This window comes from Nicrophorus vespilloides, unplaced genomic scaffold (assembly GCF_001412225.1).
Source record: "Nicrophorus vespilloides isolate i.1.1-1 unplaced genomic scaffold, Nicve_v1.0, whole genome shotgun sequence".
Lineage (NCBI taxonomy): Eukaryota > Metazoa > Arthropoda > Insecta > Coleoptera > Silphidae > Nicrophorus > Nicrophorus vespilloides.
Genome location: NW_017095473.1, coordinates 13,079 through 36,114, shown reverse-complemented (window position 1 = coordinate 36,114; position 23,036 = coordinate 13,079). Strand labels below are relative to the sequence as shown.

Below are 23,036 nucleotides of genomic sequence, written 5' to 3'. Positions count from 1 at the left end.
TTGTTTTTGACTAATAGTAAAAATATACTAAAATTTTTGGTTGGTACTTGATTTTCATGATGAATGAGGAAATATCGACTGATGCAGGATTTGCGTTTTTTTTTTGTATTTTTATTTGTATATTTGCGAATAGGAAATGATGGAGATTGTGGATAATAATATTTAAGATACTAATATGGAGGAGAGCATGAGGAGTAGGAGTTTTTCTGTACATAAACATACACATATATATTGAAAAGAATAAAAAATTGAATAAATAAAATTATATATATATATAAATATATGAAATGCTTATAAAAGATGTCAGATGAGTTTTATTTGGTGCGGAGCGCCGTCAAGTGGCGTCGCGATGCCAGTCATCATCCATCCATCCAGCTGTCCAACCAAAGCGAGGCAAGCCGGGACGCAGAGAGTCGCCCTTTTGCGAAGTGCTCATAACTCATATAGGGTATGAATATGAAAACCTCTCAAAAAGACATAATGGAGAGGTATGTAAAATTTGCTTCTAGGACAAAGTGCCCGAAGGTAGTTACTATGGTTACTCTGAACTCAATATCCTCTACAAAGAACCAATTGGGGCTCGGAGCCCTCGGGGGGCCGACAGGCCCGGCCCTGCGAGCGCCTCGGGCCATCGGGCCGGGACACCTCCGGCGCTAGAGATGAACGCCCGCGGCGCCCCAGACAGTCGACGCCGCTCTCTGTCCCTCCGGCCATTCCGACCGTCGCCCACCCCATCCCGCCTTTCTCTGCACTACGTCCCTAAACCCCACCTCGCCCTTCCTCGCCCAGGGAGGTCCTCCGCATTCCGTTTATAACATTGCCCTTGTGTTTATACTCATTACACAAACCCATGCACCGCACATATAATATTTATTATTTTTAATTAACAGCCACAAACACTGCAAAACCACGGACGAATCTCCTCATCTTATTTAACACAACGGTCGCAAAACATATTAATTAATTCATTCCGCATTTCGGATCACAATTTTTAATTAAAATCAACATTCGCATCAATATTCATTAACTTAATTATTTACTAAGCGACAAAATAACAATATTTATATCTTAAATAGAAAATTTGTTGTAAAAAGTTTAATAGCCTTGCAAAGAAGATTTGATTTTTGAATGAAACATTTATGAAAATAAAAATGAATTGCTCATGGCACAATACAATGAAAATTCCATAGCCTACTTAAATTATGATGATGTTTTTATTTTCATTTGTACTCTTATAGTGCCTTAAAACTTATTTAGAAAGAAAAGGCACCGATCTAATGAATTAAAGGTCTGCCAAATAGAATTCATTAATCTATACTCTAAATACGATTAATATAGGATGAAGCTCAGAAAAAGACAAAAATAATTCCAGAGTCAAACGAAATATGTCTAATTTAGTTTGGAAATAATAAAGTTTAATTATCATCAAATATAAGAAATTTATTATTAAAGTCAGTTAAAAAATGTTATAAAATTTTGAATTTGTCCTATAGAAATTATTGTGAAAAATGGAATTTTCATCCTTCCAATACTAAAATCATAGATATTTTGAATATCTTATTTTCTTTTAATTTCAGTAAAGTTTACACTTTCAAGTAAAATATTAGTTTAAATACTGTAGGTAAGTAAGTACAGTCAATGTATTGGGTTGAAAAGAAAGTAATTTCGGTTTTCAATTTTTTTTTGTTGTCGTATAATTTTATTTTATTATGTGAACATTGAGTAAATTTAAGATCGCGGTTGACATTAAATTGATAATCTTTCCCGGTGGATAGTTACCATTATGTTGATTTGTAAGTTGGCTGACGTCTTGTATTTTAACTTCAGTAGAATATTGATGCTCAGCGATTCCACTATTTCCTTTGACTGTGAATCTGCTGCTATCCTTAACACTGTCATTTGTCCATCGACTTGGCTGAAGGTTCATATGCTGAACCTCATTCTTTTCACTGTGATAAACGATGGCCCTATTGCTGCAAGCACCGAGAGGGCTCTCAAGGGGCCTGGTTTGACCTGGATTCGAACCGGCGCCTACAAAATCATGGGTATGGTGACTTAACCATTCGGCTATTAGTCGTTTCCACAAATAGATAATATAATGTTTGTTTCAAAGGACTTCTCTCAATGTTATGATTTAATCCTTCTGTCACTTGAAAGATGTCACTTTAGTTTCCTTTAGAAGATAATTGGACATAATTCTGTTTGCAGCTTTTTAGTTTAAGGAAAATCTTAACAGCAGCGAAAAACCAAACATTTTCCAGATATTTTACTTTTTTAAATGCAAGAATACTGCTGAGGCCAACGAAGACATATGCAAAGTTTATGATGTTTATTGTTTAACAGAATTCATTGTTATAATTGGTAAAATTTTCACTCAAATATGACCAACATTCTGGTAAGCCTGAAGTTTACAATGACTAAATCATAATTGAATCGGATTGCCATATAAAGGTTCAATATAATTCTTGAATTCGTTAAGAATCTCGATATTCATAGGAATTAAAAACATTCCCAGAACCATCATTATGTTATGAAAAATAGATTATATACAAGAACATCAATTTAAAACGATCATGATCCAAGCAATCCCATGAACAATCCACATCAAAAGCTGAATTGGATCAAAAAAGATGATGCTATCAATATGTTAGGATTAAAAAGGTGTTGTGTATTCGAGACAAATGAATCAAACGATCAATTCAGATGTTTAGTGTCAACAACTAATGAAACTGAAAGAAGCTATCAAAGAAACATGGCCAGAAATGGCAAATCGTATTTCACCAAACCAATGCAAATCTTCGCACATATTGTGGAAAATTATTGGAGCATGATTAGAAAAGTAATATATAGCCATGACTTTGCACCATTATATTACTATTTATTTAGAAGTTCGCAAAACTCTTTGAATGGTAAAACTTTCACTAATTCTGACCTGAAATTGCACTTGGTTTAGTTTTTTACAGAACCTAAACTTCTATGAGCTTGCTTAAAGCTACATAAAAATGACAAAAGATCATCGGACAAAATGGAAAATGTAATTGATTAAACTACATTCTTTGTGTACAAAAAAAGAGTTTTTAAATTACTTTCTTGCCAACCCAATATTATTTCTAAACATTAGTGTAATTGATTTTCAAATATAAAAGCTATACCTATTACATTTTCAATCTTTACTTAGTTATTAAATTACCATTTTCGATCTTTACATAGTTATTAAATTACCATTTCGATGAATAGAAATTACCGCCTTTCTAGTAATTCAACAAAGGAAATAAAGAACATGCACATTCAATATTGACCTTTCGTTTACTTCCGGATTCAATTGTAGGTAAAATTATTATTATTTCAATTCTTAATAATAAAAGACAAAATATGATTATTTCTGTTTTGTAATGAGTGCAAATTAGTTTTACATATTCTTTAATGAATTTGAATTATAATGATATAAATTAGCGAAAATGATATAAGATTTACTAATTGTTTAATGCTCAAGCTGAAGACATGAATAAATGATTACTTAAGTTATCTTAATCACCTATAATTACGGTTTTGTGAATTAATTATCATTTCGGTTATTGAATTTGCTGTATGCAAAGTTTTTTTTTTTATATATGTACAATGTTTACAATATAAGTATGAAAATTTCAATGAATTACCATAGGATGGTGAACTTACACATTCTTTTCTCACTCTACAAAGTTGCAAATTGCTTCAGACGCACGCATCCAGGTCGATTACTCATTCATAAATTCTTTTGCACATTTAAAATGCACATTCTAATTGGAAGCTAAAGCCCACATAGGATTATCGTACACTACAACACGCTTTCGTACATTTTAAGTGAGCCTGAAGGCTTCTATAAAGTATTCTTGGAATTTACGAAACAAAGTTATTTTTTAATAGTAGTGTTGATTAATCTTTGCCTACTAATTTATGTCGCTGTTTGAATAACAATGTTTGAAAGGATACTGCTATTGAGCTTAACGAATGTACATTGTACGTAATCGAAGCATTGAATCATTAAACATTTAATTGTGTCGATTGTGAATTATTCAAAGCATTCCGCTGTTTGCTTTTCGGGACGAAGCAACACGCAATGTTTATTATTATACATATTTTTCTTCGTATGCAACTACCATTTCACCACAACACATCGCAACTGGGTTTATTTGAAGTTTGTTGCTCCTATTATGTCCATCAATATTAGATTACTGATCCTATATTTCCTGGTTCACGTTGTTCGCGCTGAACTTAGGCCACCTATCCAAGAGAAATACGCACTGCTGAAGACTTTCTTGGATAACATAGAATTGGCCACAATAGAAACGTACGTCACGATCGGAGTGATCGGGGTGAAGCCGGAAATCGCCCAATGGTTTCTTTCCAAGAGAATCCAATCAAATTACGCCGTGCTAATATGGAATGAAGAGAATGCCGAAGTGCCGGATTATGTGACGTATCGCACGAAGAACATAATCGGTTTCGTCGATGATATCAGAAATTTTAGACAGTATTTGGAGTATATGGATGATTGCACTTTTCTTCATAGAAGAGGACATTTCCATTTCATAGTTGGTAACCCGGTGGTCGATGATCGGTGGCTGCGAAGGATCCTCGAGATCATCTGGATTGATTTCAGGATATTAAACTTCGTGGTTGCTTTCAACATGTTGAATTCTGTTAAAATCGCCTCTTACAATCCATTCAACGATAGCGTCTATTACCTAAACGAGACCGACGAGTTCTTTCCGAATAAATTGAGGAACATGCACGGTTACACTTTAAAATCTGCAATGATCGAGGTCATACCTATCACGTGGAAACGGAACGGAACATTTTTTGGCGAAGACATGAAACGGATGAAAAAAGTTATGTCATTGATGAATGCCACGCTCACTACGGTGGACGCGTTCAATCACACCAATGCAAAGAAGATGGTCGTAGACGAAAAAGTAGATTTTTCCTTCGTCAAGTTCGTTGTGATATCAGAAATCTACGATGTTGGCTACTCGTACCCTCAGAATCACGAAGCTGTAGTTGTAATCGTACCAAAAAGCGATTTGCTTCCGGCTTACTTGTACATCATGTACATATTTCAACCTTTGACCTGGTTCTGCATTTGCGTTCTTGGCACGATATTCCTGCTCATCAACTATTCCAGAAGAACAGTGCGAGAAAAACTTTTGATGTACTATTTGTTGCTTCTGATGTGGATAGTTTTCATAGTTATAATCCCGAGCGTCTTCACAAGTAGTCTAGCTAGTACTCTAACTAAGCCCAAGTACGAGGAAGAGATTGATACCATCCAAGAATTGGTTGAATCAAAGTACAACATTGTAGCAATAGAATTCATACATTCAATCCTATCTTTGAAACTTCCACAGCTAAAACACAAGTTCATTGAAGTGAACCAATACGAATCTGCAAATAGATCACTCAGAGGAGATACCGATGTTGCATTTTCCGATAGTTACGCTGTCATAATGGCAATTCTGAAGAAGCTCAACAATCGCAGTTTGAAACCATATCATTTGGTCGAAGAGAAGTTTCTACCTGGATTCACCTCATACGCCTTTCCTTTCAGATCTCCTTACAAGGAAGAGATAGAAGAGAAACTGCTATACATGTTTCAATACAGAAAGAACAGGAAGTTTTATGGCGGCTCCAAACAGACCAACACCCATCGCACCTTGGAAATAGTGCATCTTCAATCTATATTCATTTTGTTGATCATCGGACATTCATTGGGATTCATAGTTTTCGTTTTCGAAGTAATTATTTTCAAAAAGAAACGTGTAATGAAGAAAATTAAATAAATCCGTGAAAATAAAGAAATGTCAACTAAGAACATTTGTTTTCATTTAAAATATTAGTAAAAAGCTTCAATTTTATTAGGTATAATATTTGATTAATAAACATAAGTTTAAATTGTTTATGAAGAAGTTGTCATATCCTCATAAATATAATACATTTTCAATATAATCCAATCATGTGATCCTATCAATTTTTATCAAATTTTGATAAAGAGATTTAAATTTTATATCCTTTCCTTATTCCATAAGTAACTTGATATTATATTTAATGGTTGTGTAAGTGATGTTTAAGAAGATTAACCAGGAGTTAAGGTATAGTTAAGAAGTGTTATTTTCTAGTGAATTTTGTTATTTAATTTATTGTTGATACATAAATAGTTCGTAAAAAGTTTAAATTTCTATGCTAATCTGAAAAGTAGTTGTTGTATAACGTAGGCAACTGCAGTACCAAACTCTTCGTGCTGCCATCTTTACATAAATTACAATGAGTTAGATTCGGTGGGGATGATTCAGTCCTGTCTGATTATCATTACTGCCAACAGAATGCACATCATGTGATAAAGCCATTCCATATTTCAACCAGTGACCAAAGTGCCCTGAAAGTGTTTTGTTGGTACTTGTTATTGTGATGTGTTATTAATGTGTTGTTACTCATCTAAAGTGTGCATTTGACAACTATTGCACCAAAATAATTAGTACAAAAATCACAAATCTAAAAAAAAAAATGGTAATTACTTTTCACACAAAATGCATTGGTAGGAATTGTTACATTCACTTGGATATGCAACTTTCACCCAGCCAACTGCAATGGTTCACCTTCAATGCACTTCCAATATTGCGAATTTGTTGCATTACCACACAGCCAATCAAATGGTTACATTTTCGTTTTTGTAGGTTTACAAGTGAGCCATGGAAAAACACCCATTGAAAAGGGGCACTGCATCGACACCAACACACTCAACATCATATCAATCGGTAAATAAAAAGGTAATTCTTGTGCTAGGATAATTAGATTTATTTTTGTCCATCACCACCTCCCATTATGACACAGTAATTTATAAATTACACTGCTCAGCATTGTGCAAGAACATTCCAGCTGTCATCATATAGCAACAAGTTGATTTATTGCTATGCATCAGTGTAGTCCTTAACAACAGCTTGAACCAATGCACACTCCCTTTTAAATGGAATTTATATTACTAATTCAATGCAATTACAGTTAACAATCCCGGCTGTGTTGGGTAGAGGATATGCTATTTGGGTTGCATATAACACGACCAGCTATTATAAATAATTGTGATCCGTTCTTTATATATTTAGAAATTATTGAATATGTGTTTAGCTCGTTTTATTCATAGTCATTAAGATAACATTAAAAACGTGGGTGTATCATTTCATTTTCATCTAATTACAATCTATCATAGGCAACGTCTGTTTTAATATTCAATGACTAAACTAAACTTTTTACGTTTATACAAGTTCAGGTCTTTGCTAACTAAATGCTAATTACAAACATGTTCTACCAAAGTAACAAACAACAGTTTTCTACGTGAATTATGGAGGAAACAGGAGAATTGTCGTTCTACTTCTAGAATATAAATATATGAAAAAAAAAACAAGTATCGTGAAACTGCTTTACATTGACGATTGATAAGGGGTATCAAGTACGTGAAACAAAACAGGCCACTTAGTTTTGCATAGAGGCGTCGAGGTGTATTAAGTATATTTAATTTCTTTTCTTATCGCAAATTAAAGAATGGAATATTTCGTTCGCATTTGTAGCGAAAAAAAATAAACAACGAATTATTTCATTCTCATTCAATCAGTTGTTGTTGTTTTGTGCAATTCTTAGCAAAAGCTATAAGTTGTTGTTTTTTTTGTTGATAAAGTAACGAATTTAATGTTTTATGTGCATACATATGAGATTTCACATTTGAATTAAAGTCTGGAAACGTAGTATTTTAAAAAAAATGTTATTTTTGTTTTAATCTTTACAGTTTGATAAACGCGCTTATCGCGTTTTTCACATCTTGTGAGAGAATTTAATAAGTGGGTGAAATTATTTCAACATTTCCATTCCGATGGAAGTAAATACATATATTGGTGATTATCGGTTTGCTACGTAACAATTGCATGAATACAACGATTTGATCCATTTCACAGGTTATCGGTTGTGGCCTTTCTGTCCAATGAATGTACAATAATAATATTAAGAAATCCAAGTAATGAGAGATGTAATGTTCAATGCATTTGCGTTGAACCACAATAATAAATTTGTAAAAAGTAATCATTAATTGATTGATGTATTATAAAATATCGCACATATGAAATACTAACTTGAATCATTTAAAAACTTTCTAAAGTTATGTTTGTGTTTAATATTATTAACATTACACACATAATTGTTGTTGATTGACTATGATTTTTTTTTTGTTATAAAACATTATTTTATATTTAATTAAGGTCATTTAGTTTTTGTATAAATTGGATATAATAATTAGATCAATTTTGTAGGTATTTTGATAGAACCAAGGCGGTTAGTTAAAGAGTAACCAGTTTCAACACTACGTAGCTGAAGGATTTCATCGTTGATGGCTGGTTATGAGGTAAACACTTGGATTTGACGATAAAACATAAAATATAGGAATCATGAACAACATTTTATGGTGTTTTGTAGAATTTATATTTTAGGAAGATGAAAAGTAAATTAAAAAATTGAAACAAATCAGTGCATGATTTATGTTTCTATTAAGAAAGTTGATTATTGCCGTACTTAATTTGATGAAGAATGTGCTGTATACAAAAAAATTGGACGTAATTGTTTGGAATGTGTTATGGATATTTGTATTGCGTTAGCGGTTGTCAGTAAATATTGATGGAAATCGTTATTGGTTGGTTGCTAAAACATATGCGTCCGATGCGGAATCCGAATGTGCGATTGTTTGTAATCAATTATCGTGTATGGGCGAAGTGTAGTTGCGACGTCGAGGTTTAATTGCGGTTGTTGAACGGCCGCCGAACGCTACTTGTGAAGTGTCGATGTACATGTGTGCTACAAATACTATATAGTACTGGAAACAAAGCGAAGGGGTGTTAGTCGGGTTTCATTCATGGGATTTGGTGCACATGGACGTGACCCGCTAACACAATAATATCGATTTGTCAGTATGACGCGCATGTCTTCGCGCCAAGTGCCGTCCGCACTAAGAAACGTACTACTACTACATCCCCTGTGAGGTAACAGCTTCACGCTGCTCCTCCGCTCGATCCTCATATTCATCCTTACAAAAGCAAAGATTATGTGAACCGAAATTAGTAGGTACATCTATCTGATTTCTTGGATTCTCTTCCGCAGTTTACGAACGGAACGCGGGTGACCTACGTGCATTCGGATGACGATATGATAGACATTACTACATCAGGTGCTACGGACATACGGTCGGCAAGGGTCCCAGAAGACGATGAAACCAACGTTAACTGTGAGTATCGTCAAAACACATACATAAATCTGTCAGTTTATCTATCAATAATCTGATCTTTCTTTATCCGATTTTCCAGATTCGGTCTCCTTCAGCGGCGCTCATGGTAAGTAATCCTATTATCTTAATTGACATATGTCTTAATCCGCGTTGCGAATTTTGTTTGTTCAGAAACAGCTGATATCCCTGGGATCGGCCAATACGATGATTTCCACACGATCGATTGGCAGCGGGACATCGCGAGGGATCGGATGCGCCACAGATACATCATCAAGAAGAAGCAGGATTCCCTGTGGAGTTTGATCGAGGGCGCTCACGACGCCTGGTCGGGATGGCTGTGCGTCCTTCTGGTCGGCCTCTTCACGGGCGTCGTCGCCGGCGTCATAGATATCGGAGCCAGCTGGATGACCGACCTCAAGTTCGGCATATGTCCACAGGCTTTCTGGTTGAACAAAGAGCAGTGCTGCTGGTCGTTCAACGAGACAAGCTTCGACGTAGGAAACTGTTCGCAGGTAACGAGAGTCGATTCTCTAGTTTTATACTAAGATATTTCACAGTGTGATGAGTATTTATCCATTTGAAGAGCAATTTTTTATTTGAATTGACAATGACATTGGATTGTCTTCTTAACAATATTGTTTACTTCTTTCATTTCCTCTGATAACAATCATATAATCATGTATTTCACGTACTTCTATCGATGTTTCTTTCTACTACACTTATATCCCGACTTACACGGTAAATTGGTTCCTTAGAAAAACGTGTAAATCGAAATTGTTACTTTTTTTAATGTAAAACCGTGTAAATCGAAAAGTATGTAAAATAACACATAGGATAACTTATTTTCATCATATATAAACCGTGTTAAAGCGAAAACAAGTAAAGAAAGTACCGTGCCAAATGAGGGATAAGTTATTTTCACCATTTATTTATTTTTTAAACCGTGTTAAAGCGAAAACAAGTAAAGAAAATACCGTGTAAAACGAGGGACAGGTATATTTGCTTAGTTTGAAGAGTAATATTGATATTCGAGTTCAGAATATGTTCATCACTTTCTCAAACATCGTTCATTCTTTTTGATGCCGACATCTCTTCAGCGTTTATTTGTTTGCTCTTTTTTATAGTAGCTATCGTTTTATGATGTGTTGAATGGGAGCGTCTCGAGTGTTTCTTTTATGATTGTATGTTGCTTCCGTTCGTTGATTTATGGTTGTTTTTCTAATCGTATTTACACTTTGAGAACCGAGTTCTTGTTTTCCTTTCGTCAGTTTTATGATCATAGTTTGTTTTCTTATTGAAATTCAGTAGTTTGTTAACTCACTGTTCTTGCTTTATATATCCATTTTAGCTTTTATTTATTATTATTTACAAATCAGGTGTCAACCACAAACATTAGTATTTATTCTTTGCCTTTGGTTGTTTAGTTTATTAGAAAATTTTCAATATCTGAAGAAGTTAGATATTACATTTATAGCTACTACTCAATTAATTTAATAACATAGGTTTACTGCAATTCTTTTCACAATGATACTTTCAATTGGAATCAAATAACTCGAACAGCGATAGTTTTTTATAATTTATTTTTCCTGTGCTTTCTCTTTAGCCGATTCGGACGTTCACTTTCGGTGTTTTGCATATGGAATTTATAGTGCATTCAAAGTAAAAGTTTACTTCAAACAATAGAAATTTCATTGCAACTACACAAAAAACGAGATAGCAAAATTAGTATAAAATTTATCACAATTATAATTATCAAAGTCAAATTATTAAAGTAGTTAAAAGCTTTTTTATTTCTTATAAATGATTTATTTAATTAAAAAACATACATGTTTTGTGAGCGATAAATTTCTTTAAATTTACATGTGGAAACAAGTATGAGTTTGAAGAAGGAAAGAAAATCGATTCTGCGTTTGAATGTAAAGCGAAACGTAAAATTAGGTAACAATAACATAAAGTTGGAACCATGGACGAGCGCCAAAACTATACAATAGAAATAATAGAGACATAGTTTCTGTGTCGCAGTGTGTAATTGAATTGCAAATTCTCCAAAATAAAAGTGTTATTATATTGTAAATTTATGGAAAATATATAGGAAATACATAAAATAGTAGGTAGTAAAGGTGGATATTTCGTATTTTGCTGATTAAATCCAATTCAGAAATTAGTATAGAAATTATTCGTTCGTTCAAAATCCAGTCGAATCAATGAATCTAAACATTGATTTTCCATATGTTTTGATGGTTTTAACTCTTTGTATAACCTTTTGAACATGCCTAGTGTATGCATTATTATAATTTACTATAAAATGTCCAGGAAAGAGGAATTTCTATTTAATTTGATTAGATAAATTTTGATAGTGGATGTTGATTCAGTTGACAAAGTTGTCTGATTCAGTTTCTTGGGTCTAGTTTAGGAATTTCTGGTCCTTCGAAGGGTTAAACAGGATTTTAGTAATATAAGTAAGGAAATCTTGAAAAAAGATGTAAAAGTTAATGTTGTGTAAATGATATTAATATTAATTCGGCTTTGTTTCATTTTTTAATATTTAAAATTTATTTATTTCAGTGGTTGACATGGGCTGAAGTGTTGGGTCAGGCGAAGGAAGGTGCCGGTTCCTACATAATATCCTATCTATTCTACATAGTTTGGGCTTTGTTATTCGCCGCTCTGTCCGCTTCATTGGTGCGGATGTTCGCTCCATATGCTTGTGGCAGTGGTATACCTGAGGTGAGACCGTCGAATTCTATAACTATATAGTTTAAACTAAACTGAATCTAATTCCATTTGCAGATTAAAACTATTCTCAGCGGTTTCATTATTAGGGGATATTTAGGTAAATGGACGCTGATCATCAAGAGCGTCGGTCTCATCCTCTCCGTCTCAGCGGGTTTGAGTTTGGGAAAGGAAGGTCCCATGGTTCATATAGCTTGCGCCATAGGTGATTAATTGAAATCTACTAATGTTTAATAATTTAAATTATAAAATGTATTCTTTTAGGGAATATCCTATCATATCTGTTCCCAAAATATGGGAGGAACGAGGCTAAAAAGCGTGAAATCCTTTCGGCCGCTGCAGCAGCCGGCGTCTCCGTCGCTTTCGGTGCTCCAATTGGTGGTGTTTTGTTCAGTTTAGAAGAAGTGAGTAAACAATCAATTAATTGATTTACCATTTGACCGATTACTTAATGAGATTACTCTGTAATAATTTATGTGAGCTAACAACGGAATTGACTTTTCGCGTTTAGAAATTGTGTGGAGCGAGTGTATCAAATAATACCGCTTTCAGTATATTAAACAAACAAATATGAAAAGAGTGTACGTATTGCATTGTGAAATTATGAGTAATATATGCGGACGCTAATCAATACATGGCGTGTAATCACTTGCTGGAAATTTCCACACCACGCCTTGTTAAATATGAACTTATTTCCGTTCAGTATTTAAACCGCATGAAAAAGAAAAAGGAATTGCTTTCATTCTTTGATTTTCTTAAACTAAGAGCAAGCCAAATTGAAATACTCTTTGTTAAAATAGACAATATATTATTGTGATGTCAATGTCAGATGTCAGTTTGAAGGTGTCAAAAGAATTCAAATGTTTTATTTCCAGTTGTAATGTTAGTAAATTACTTAAGGTTTTTCCTAACGTTAAACTTTATTTTTAAACATTGAATTCAAACGTAGATTTTTGCTTGTTCATGTTTAAATTAATTGTAGAATTATTATTAGTAATTAGTTTAGCAGAGATTAACATGAATTTATACCAAACGAATAAATGCTTTAATATCTCTACAACAACAAAAACTAAGCTTAAATTTTTATTGAAATACGTAACACTTTTTCATTTACTTAAGTAATTTAAAGAATTCAAACATTCTATTACTAGTAGTATTTATAGCAATATTTTTAACTATTTACTGTTATTTATTAGACGGTGTTTGTTTCTTAGTTCATTGACATCATAAGTAGATAGTATTTGTCTGTTTACGATAAAATTGGTTTAATAATTGTGGAAAGTTCATAGTGTAATAAGATCAAAGGAATATACATAGACAATTATTTAAAATTGTAAATAATTTACAGATATAAAAAAGAAAATTTTTTTTTGTAGATTTTATGACTTTATAATTTGTTTTAAATGAAGTTTATTGAAATTTATTACATGGATCAAGCAATCTTCATCACGTAAAAATGTATGAATATAGAAGCATTCGAATGTCTGTAATAATTTACCGAAGGATTTCTTTCCATATTTTTATGATGGAATCGAAAAATCATGAAATTGCTGCATTTCATATATAGTTTTGTTGATTGTAACGCAATTTTGTGAAGAATCTAAATCATTTTAGATATCAAGAATTTCGTGACGCAATTGCTAAGTGTAAAGGTCTCTTTATTGGAAATTGCTTATTGATAACTTATGAACTATGATATTAGGTTATTATAATATTAACTTAAACAAATAATTCAATATTTTTGACTTTGTAGGTGAGTTACTACTTTCCGCTGAAGACCCTTTGGAGATCGTTCTTCTGCGCGTTGATTGCCGCTTTCATCTTGAGATCCATAAATCCGTTCGGCAACGAACACTCCGTACTCTTCTTCGTCGAGTACAACAAACCATGGATTTTCTTCGAGCTGATACCGTTCATCCTTCTCGGTATCATCGGCGTAAGTGACCTTGCATCTTATTTTTTTGCATCTCCACTTAATCTAATTTATTTTCCATTCCTGCTCTTTTTATTTATATCGCATTCCCGTCCTTTCATTTATTTTTATTGACCGCTGCTTTTTTTTTCTACTATTCAATTCAATTCAAAGCTAATTGCACTTCCGTAATTGTGCGTTTTTCTGTTACATTCTCTATGCAGGGCGTAATTGCGACGATCTTCATCAAAGCGAATTTGTACTGGTGCCGCTACAGGAAATTCTCGAAATTGGGTCAATATCCAGTGACCGAGGTGCTCGTCGTTACCGTAATTACGGCCATCATCGCCTATCCCAATCCGTACACCCGCATGAACACCAGTCAGCTGATTTATCTTCTCTTCAGCCAGTGCGGAATATCCAACACCGATAACTTATGGTAACTATAATTTATATCTTTGTTGACTGTTATCACATTTAGGTTTCATGAGGTACTTGTAACTTGTCAAGTACTAGATTGATCAGCAGTACTAGATCGTATGAATGTCTGAAATCCAAGTATACAAAATAATGAATGTGTATAATATTAAAGTTAGAAAATATTTGCATTAATTCAGCTCCAATAACAATCTATAAATTATACTAATTTACTATATTTATCTCTGAAATAAATATGTACATGAATCAAAATATGTTGACCAAAGTCAATAGGAAAAACTTTGTTATTTGTATATTGAAGTTAGAAAATATTTTCTTTAATTCAGCTCGAATAACAATCTATAAATTATACTAATTTCCTATTATTATTTATGAAAGGAAATATGTAGATCAATCAAAATATCTTAACCAAAGTGAATAGGAAAAATTATGATTTTCTACATTGAAGTTGGATTTTTTTTTCTAATTATGTTCAAAAGTTTTTCCAATAACAATCCTTAATTTATACTAGTTTCTTATGTTAATGTTTGATAGAAATAACTTAAATGAATCAAAACACATCAAGCAAAGTCTGAAATAAGAAGTTATTGGAAATTATATTAAAAAATCTGTAGCTTAGCTTAGTCTTTTCAATGAGACGATACATATATATGTAAAGAAATGATCATAAAGAAAATTCCACATTGTCTTAGAAATGTTATGTGAATGAATGTTTTCTGTTTGTTTGCAGCGATTACAATAGGAACTTCACTGATGTGAATTCGGCTATAGAGATTGCTGCTGCCGGTCCTGGCGTATATCAAGCCATCTGGCTGCTCATCTTGGCTCTGATCCTGAAGCTCGTCATGACCATCTTCACGTTCGGCATCAAAGTTCCGTGCGGTCTGTTCATCCCTTCGCTGTGCCTGGGCGCCATCGTCGGTCGCATCTTCGGCATCGGTGTCGAGCAACTGGCCTATCACTATCCGAAGACCTTCTTCTTCTCCGGCGAGTGCTACGCCGGTGATGATTGCATAACGCCGGGTCTGTACGCGATGGTCGGTGCGGCGGCCGTCCTCGGCGGTGTCACCAGAATGACAGTGTCTTTAGTGGTAATAATGTTCGAATTGACTGGAGGTGTTCGGTACATCGTGCCCTTGATGGCAGCGGCCATGGCCAGTAAATGGGTCGGGGATGCGCTGGGTCGTCAGGGCATCTACGATGCTCACATCGCATTGAATGGATACCCATTTTTGGACTCCAAGGACGAGTTCGCGCACACCTCGCTCGCCGCAGATGTCATGCAACCCAAGTAAGAACTCTTCCATATTTATTCAACCACATTTATACCCACACTTCAACTGTTCTCATACACGATCAATATTTATCATCATTTCCAATATTGATCATTGCAGGAAAAGCTAATATTGATATAATCACAACTATCATATTTCATCTCAATGATTTGCTCTTCCCGTTGTATTTGCCAAACATAAATACAAATTACTTACATTAACAGTTAGACTTTTCACGGAAAGAAATATAAATATGGATCATTTTATAAAACTGTAACTGAAATCATGATAAAAGGTAAAATAAGTTACAACGTTAATTCTTATTTTGTCCATAATATAAATAAGTAAATAAAAATAAAATAAATACTTTTTGAGAAATCCAATTATTTATAAAGATTGCAAAGGACAATAAGTTCATCTTTTCGCTCTTTTAAAACCTTAATCATAACTTTAATATAATTTTTTTAAAGTAAATGTTTATAATAGGAACTGAACTTGACCCTAAGCACAATAAATTTTCGTCAAAAAAGTGATATGGAACTATAGAAATATACATCAATACATAAATATAAAAAAAAGTTGATCAAAATGTTGCTTATATGGAGAATTCTTTGAATTATTGTGTTTACATTACATTTAAGGAAAACACATTATGCAGATGTGGATAAGTAAACAAAAGTTTATAAATGTTTGAAACCGGACTATTCGAGTACTTTAAAAGCGCACACAAAGAGACTTGACTGTATATGGGAAAAGACTAATTTATGTATAAAAGAAATTGTATACTATTTTTTTAGAATTTAATTTTCTGACTTAAAATTTAGTTTGTTTTAAAAATTTTAAACCGTACTACAGCGAATCCACACTGATCGAAACCGCACTATGCGAGGTATTGTTGTACTATTAGGTATTATATGTCTACATTAAGAATATTTGCACAAATGTATTCCTTTGTAATTGTATTTCGCATTGTTGTTTATTTTTCTTGACTGACTTCAATTTACAAAATAATTTAAGATATTTTTGCTGTTTGTCATTTGATTTAAAATTATTACAGTTGAAATTAAATGTTGACAATAACTCTAAATAATTTGAAATTCCTATTATTTATATGTAATTTAGAAAGATGAGTGCAATTTCAATTGTCTTTTATCAATTTATGTTTCACTGATACTTCAATACGTATTAATAATGAAATATTTAAGGAAATTCTACTTTTTTTTTCTACTGTTTTCTACGTTTATTTGACTTTTGAACTACCAGATCAATCTAGTTTAATACTATTTGAACTACTGAAATCAGGCAATTAGTAAAAGACAAAACTTACTCAAATTTTCTGAAGAAATTAATCTCGACGTTTCGGTTTTGGTTTTGCACATTGACATTGACAGAAATAAATCATCATTCAAAACACAAGTGATCTGTGAAGATCGTGTTTACTGAAAATTAACAGTTTTCATGTATAAATAAGTTTTGGAGAAGAGTAAACAGAATATTATCGATAATTGTTTTTTTCAGGAAAGTAAATTTATCGTTATAATAATTTTACTGAATTTGGAAATAATTATGTAATTTACAAATTTTACAGCCAAAATTGAAAAAAAGGTGTATATTTCTTAATTGAAGTTGAATTTAATTTGCTAATTATAAACTAAATCTGCAATATGCTCATTGAGTTTTGAAATCTGGTTTAATTCTATTTGAACTACTGAAATTATACAATAAGTAAAAGACAAAAACTTACTAAAATTATTTAAAGCTTGATGAAATTAATCTCGGTTTTGAGTTTGCACATTGACATTTAGCCTTTCATATTTTTTTGTTTAGAAATAAATCATCATTCAAAAAACAAGTGATCTGTGTTTACTGAAAATTAACAGTTTTCATGTTTAAATAAGTTTGTGAAAAGAGTAAACAGAGAATATTGATATATTTAGAGTTACAATAATTTCACAAAATCTGGAAATGATTATGTAATTTACAAATATTACAGTTAAAATCGAAAAAAAAGTTATTGCAGTTGATCTAAATCATAAAAATTTTCAAACTTCATATGAAAACTTGTTATTTTAATTTCCTCAAAATTCTTAATACTGTACGATTTTCCAATTTGCTTTTAATAGCAAGAATGTTTCTTTTGTCTGAAATAAAACACCGATGACATTTCAAAATACAAACAAATATTGAAACATTAGCAAAGTCTAAGTAGTTAAAAGCAAATGGGGAAAAATGACTGTAATTATCTTAAGTAATGATTTTTGTTCTCTTGAAACTTTAATTGGTAATTGTATTTACATACTTTCTGATAAGATTTAATTATACTTTGCGGTGCTTTTTCCTGGAGTTTACTATTTAGCAGTGTTACAAGGAAATAGTAAATACTTATAAAAATCTCGATAAGAAACTCGCACTTAAACTTTCAATTGTATTTTTTTTGTGTAGTCGTACAAAAGATGCAATCTCTTTCGGTTTTTGTTATGCGAGATGTTCAAACGATTGTCCTTACATTATAAATTCCTATTTCCGCTCTAGCTCTATTGCGTTTTCATGACCAATAATAACAATAACAACAACGACTGCAGAAGCAACAAATTACACAGTTACACACCTATCAGGCAATTTCCTGTAATGTAATGCACTTAATTAGAGAGCACGAAACATAGTTTATTTTCCTCGCTTAAATGCAATGTCTGCAATTTTCTCGTTATCATCGAACAATGACGATTGTCATCGTCGTCATCTATAAATAAACTTAATATGTAACTGCGACGGAACAATTTTTCGTTATTTTTTTTACGTTTTCGTGCTATAATTCTATTTCATTTGTATTGTTTGGGTAAAATTATTTTTTGAGTAACTAGAAATAGAAATATACGTGTTTATCTATTATTTCCTTGGTGTAATTATCGACTATTGTTTTTTTTTCCTTATTGTATTGTATTATTATTTAATAATCTGGAATTAGTATAACAATTCAAGTGTAGTACGCGAAAAACAACAATTTTCAGAATCATTATAAATCAGTGCATGGGAAATAATACGTACGAAACTTTGTTGAAAAACAAATTTACAACATAAATTTACAAATTTGTATATTTTTCTTTAACTTGAACAAAGACTATAACATTTTTTTATATTAGTAATTGTAATGTTTTTAAATAATAATTATCAAAAAAAAAACATTTGATAGTCAAACAGCAATACCTCGCAATACCGGACTAATTCGATCCAAACAAAAGTAAATTTTAATTGAGTAAAATAAAAATAATATTTTATGCGTTTTGAACGTCTTCTGTTAGTCCGGATTTTATAATAGTAATTGTAGTGTTTTTAAAGAATACGTCATAATTATCTAAAACATTATAATTTCAATACCTTGCATAGTCCGGATTCACTCGATCAAAACTAAAAGTAAATTTTAATTGATCAAAATAAAAATAATATTTTATGCGTTTTTAAAGTCTTCGATTAGTCCGGATGTTGTAATAGTAATTGCAGTGTTTTTTAAAGAATACGACATAATTTTTCAAAACGTTATCATTTTCAAAGTCATTACCTCGCATAGTCCGGATTCACTTGATCAAAACTAAAAGGAAATTTTAATTGAGAAACATAAAAATAATATATTATACGTTTTTAAAGTAATAGTAATTGTAGTGTTTTTAAAGAATACGACATAATTTTCCAAAACGTTATCATTTTCACAGTAAATACCTTGCATAGTCCGGATTCACTCGAACAAAACAAAAGTAATTTTAAATTGAGCAAAATAAAAAATAATATTTTATGCGTTTTGAAAGTCTTCGATTAGTACGAATTTTATAATAGTAATTGCAGTGTTTTTTTAAAGAATACGACATAATTATATGGAACATTATTATTTCAATACCTCGCATAGTCCGGATTCAGTCGATCAAACGAAAAGTAAATTTTAATTGATCATAATAAAAATAATATTTTATGCGTTTTGAAAGTCTTCGATTAGTCCGGATTTTAGAATAGCAATTGCAGTGTTTTTTAAATAATACGACATAATTTTCCAAAACGTTACCATTTTTATAGTCAATACCTCGCATAGTCCGGATTCATTCGATCAAACCAAAATAAAACCAAAAATTGAATTGGACAAAATAAAAATAATATTTTATGCTTTAATTAGTCCGGTTTTAAACAGTACCGGACTATGCGAGGTAGAGCTGTATATTAATTTACTCAATATATAACTAGAAATAAGCAGCTGGACAATATTGTATGATTCATTATGCGCTTTTTTTCTAATAATTACTTTTAAACTCATAAAAATAATTGTAAATTTAATTTAATTGGTCATAAGTGTTCTATATTTGTATATTTATGCATATACTTGCATTATATAATAATTGCATGTTACAATTTTAATGGAAAAACATATAAATTTAGTAAAATTGAATTATTTCCTGCAAAAAAATAAGTTTAGAAAAATATCATAATACAGTTTCTGTTGCATCTTCGAGGCCGATGCAAATAATTATATATTATTTGAATGTAATTATGTAAATTAACGTCTAGACTCGAGAGAGATAAACCTGTTAGAAAAATTACTAATTTTTTTGTTTTTCAAGAAAAAATCATAGTAATTTTATTGTTGCAATGTTGGTGCGTGCAAAATGATGACCGGCAATCATGTAATATCGAAATCCACAAATAATAGAGATTTTTTTATAATTCTCGTGTAGAAAAACGCAAATGTTGAAGATTACTACAAAATAATTATGTATATTTAATGCGTAGAATATCAATCTGTCGTCGCATCTATGGTTAATTCTGGTATATTAACTTGTTTACTACAGAATAATTTGATAACGAGACGTATTGTGTTTTTGTTTGGTTTGCAATTAGCTGAAATTTGTTATTGTATGCACGTAATGTTATGATGCTGATACGCACATATTTTTGTTTTTCTCTTTTGGATAATATTTTATAATAATGTTGCAAATTACTATTAGAAATGACTAATTATGAATAATTAGGAAATTTGATTATAACTGCAATTATTATATTATTTTTCGTTTTGTTTTTCGATAAATTTCTTAATAATATTATAGAGAAAGTATAAAACATTATTTTTTTTGTAATTATTTGTAATAATATTGCAAAATTATGTTTTTAAAAGACTAATTTTGAATAATATATTGATATTTTAATTTTAAATGGAATAATTATCGAAAAATCTTCATTATTAATAAACTTTTTCATATTTCATATTTCTTTGAATAAGTTTTAGAAAGAAAGTATAATTTCGGAAATAATGAATTAATTTATGTCATAAAAGCAGTTTAAATTGTATTTAGTTTTTTTTTTGTTGATAAATTTCTTAATAATATTATAGTGAAAATATAGTACTTTTTTTTTGTAATTATTAACAAATTGTTAATACAATATTTTGTTGTAATATTTTTTATATATGTTAAAAATTTTCCAATGAAAGACAGTAAATTATCGAAATTATAAACATCCATAGTATTATTGTTTACAAAAATTTAAGATATTTTTACAAAGAACTTAAAATTTTCTCAAATTGTAACGGATATAAACACAAATTCATTATTTATATCGATTATATTTTGTATTGCATTCGTTCAAATGATGGAGAAAACATGTTATATTTATGTTGTGACTTCGGTGCGAAGTTCATTGTATCATCAGCGCATTAATAATAATCATTCTTATCTTGTTCAAACCAGACGAAACGAGACACTGAGCGTAATAACCCAAGATTCGATGACCATGGACGACGTCGAGAATCTCCTGAAGGAGACGGAACACAACGGATATCCGGTGGTCGTCTCCAGAGAATCGCAGTACCTGGTCGGATTCGTTCTTCGGAGAGACCTAAATCTGGCTATAGGTATAACAAAACAAAAACCATCTTCGAATCATCAATTGTAACGCCTATTTGCCTATTCTTGTAGCGAACGCCAAGCGATTGGTGGACGGAATTTGTGGACAGTCCTTGGTCGTGTTCTCCAGCGGAAACCCGCCCCAAACTTTGGGACCACCTCCATTGAAGCTGAAGAAGATCCTGGACATGGCACCAATCACCATCACCGATCAAACGCCGATGGAAACTGTAGTCGACATGTTCAGAAAATTGGGCCTCAGACAAACCCTAGTCACACACAATGGGTAAAATCAATCAATCCTTGAATCCTTCAAAAATATTTAATTGTTTTTTTCTTTGTTTCTTTCATTTCGCAGACGTCTTTTGGGTGTGATTACGAAGAAGGATGTGCTGAGACACGTGAAGCAGATGGATAACGAAGACCCTAGTTCCGTTTTGTTCAATTAGAGCTGTATAGGGAATCCCATACATAAGATATATTTTTTTAATCTAGCGAAGGGAAAAAAGAAACGAGAAACAGAAAGAGAGAACGAAACACGACGTTTTTCTTTGATTTAAACAAAAGCGATTTCGTTTTTAGCGCGTTAATTTATACTATTTTATCGATTTATAGTTAATCAATTCAAAATAATTTATTATTATTATTATTATATTTTAAACATCTGCGATTTTGTTGTCTCTGAAGTCAGCAACCAATCACAAAACCTTTAAATCACCACAGATCACTCGACGAAACCCGGCACATTTCTTTCCAATTTAATGCAACTAGTTTTGATTCGCGCTTTTGCAAATTCATCCCAAAGTCTTCCAAAGTGACACCCAAAATATCCCTCTTCGGCTAATTTTATATCATCATCATCATTTTGTTATTATTAGAAGAGATCGAGTGCGTATAAATATATATATATAAATATATATTTAAATATTATAATTATAATATAAAATTATGAAGAAGAAAATATTGTATATGTATGAAAACGAATATATTATTATAATTATTAACAGAGGACAGTCAAATTGAATACTCATAATAAAAAAAAAATAAGAAATCAATTTTTTTTCATATAAATTTGACATATTTTGTTTTTTGAGTTGTCGAGGAAACTGTGTTTGTTTTGTGCGCCGTCAACAATTGAAACACGAAAGGTACGTATATCATATAATTATTTATTTATGGAACGCAATTGTTATTGCACATTTTTTTTTCTCCATAATTAGATCTTTTTTTGAACATTAATTATGCATTAATTGCTACTATAAGCGAAGTAATGATAATTGTAATGACGATAAAATAAACTTAACCATTTAAACTTTTATTGCGAAGTATAAACAAAAATAAACTTTAATTCAGTTAATTAACATAACAAGTACTTAAGTAGCAACGTGATATTACCGTTTCACAAATTATAGTACTCATGGAAACATATGACGTTGATATTGAAGTTTATAATTGGTTCGTAAAGTTTTGATTGTACTCTAATTGTAATTAATTGAACTATTTACGAC

The 23,036-nt window shown here is 31.6% G+C and overlaps 1 protein-coding gene across 4 annotated transcripts; it reads left to right on the top strand.

Annotated features, from left to right (window-relative positions):
- The first annotated feature begins 6,327 nt into the window (after window positions 1–6,327).
- On the top strand, window positions 6,328–22,006 carry LOC108556888 (H(+)/Cl(-) exchange transporter 5). Of its 4 annotated transcripts, none has more exons than XM_017913317.1 (14): window positions 6,328–6,540; window positions 6,708–6,788; window positions 9,169–9,292; window positions 9,372–9,398; window positions 9,464–9,804; window positions 11,858–12,019; window positions 12,083–12,230; window positions 12,290–12,429; window positions 13,779–13,961; window positions 14,162–14,376; window positions 15,106–15,666; window positions 21,373–21,536; window positions 21,601–21,814; window positions 21,887–22,006. In XM_017913317.1, exons 2-14 carry the CDS (start codon window positions 6,723–6,725, stop codon window positions 21,975–21,977), a joined length of 2,436 nt encoding a protein of 811 aa, XP_017768806.1. In that variant the 5' UTR covers window positions 6,328–6,540; window positions 6,708–6,722; the 3' UTR covers window positions 21,978–22,006. The 4 variants fall into 4 exon arrangements, with proteins under 4 accessions (XP_017768806.1, XP_017768719.1, XP_017768956.1 ...); XM_017913230.1 differs by having other exon boundaries at window positions 6,708–6,800; XM_017913467.1 differs by lacking the exon at window positions 6,328–6,540 and adding an exon at window positions 8,328–8,419 and having other exon boundaries at window positions 6,707–6,788.
- Window positions 22,007–23,036: the final 1,030 nt, after the last annotated feature.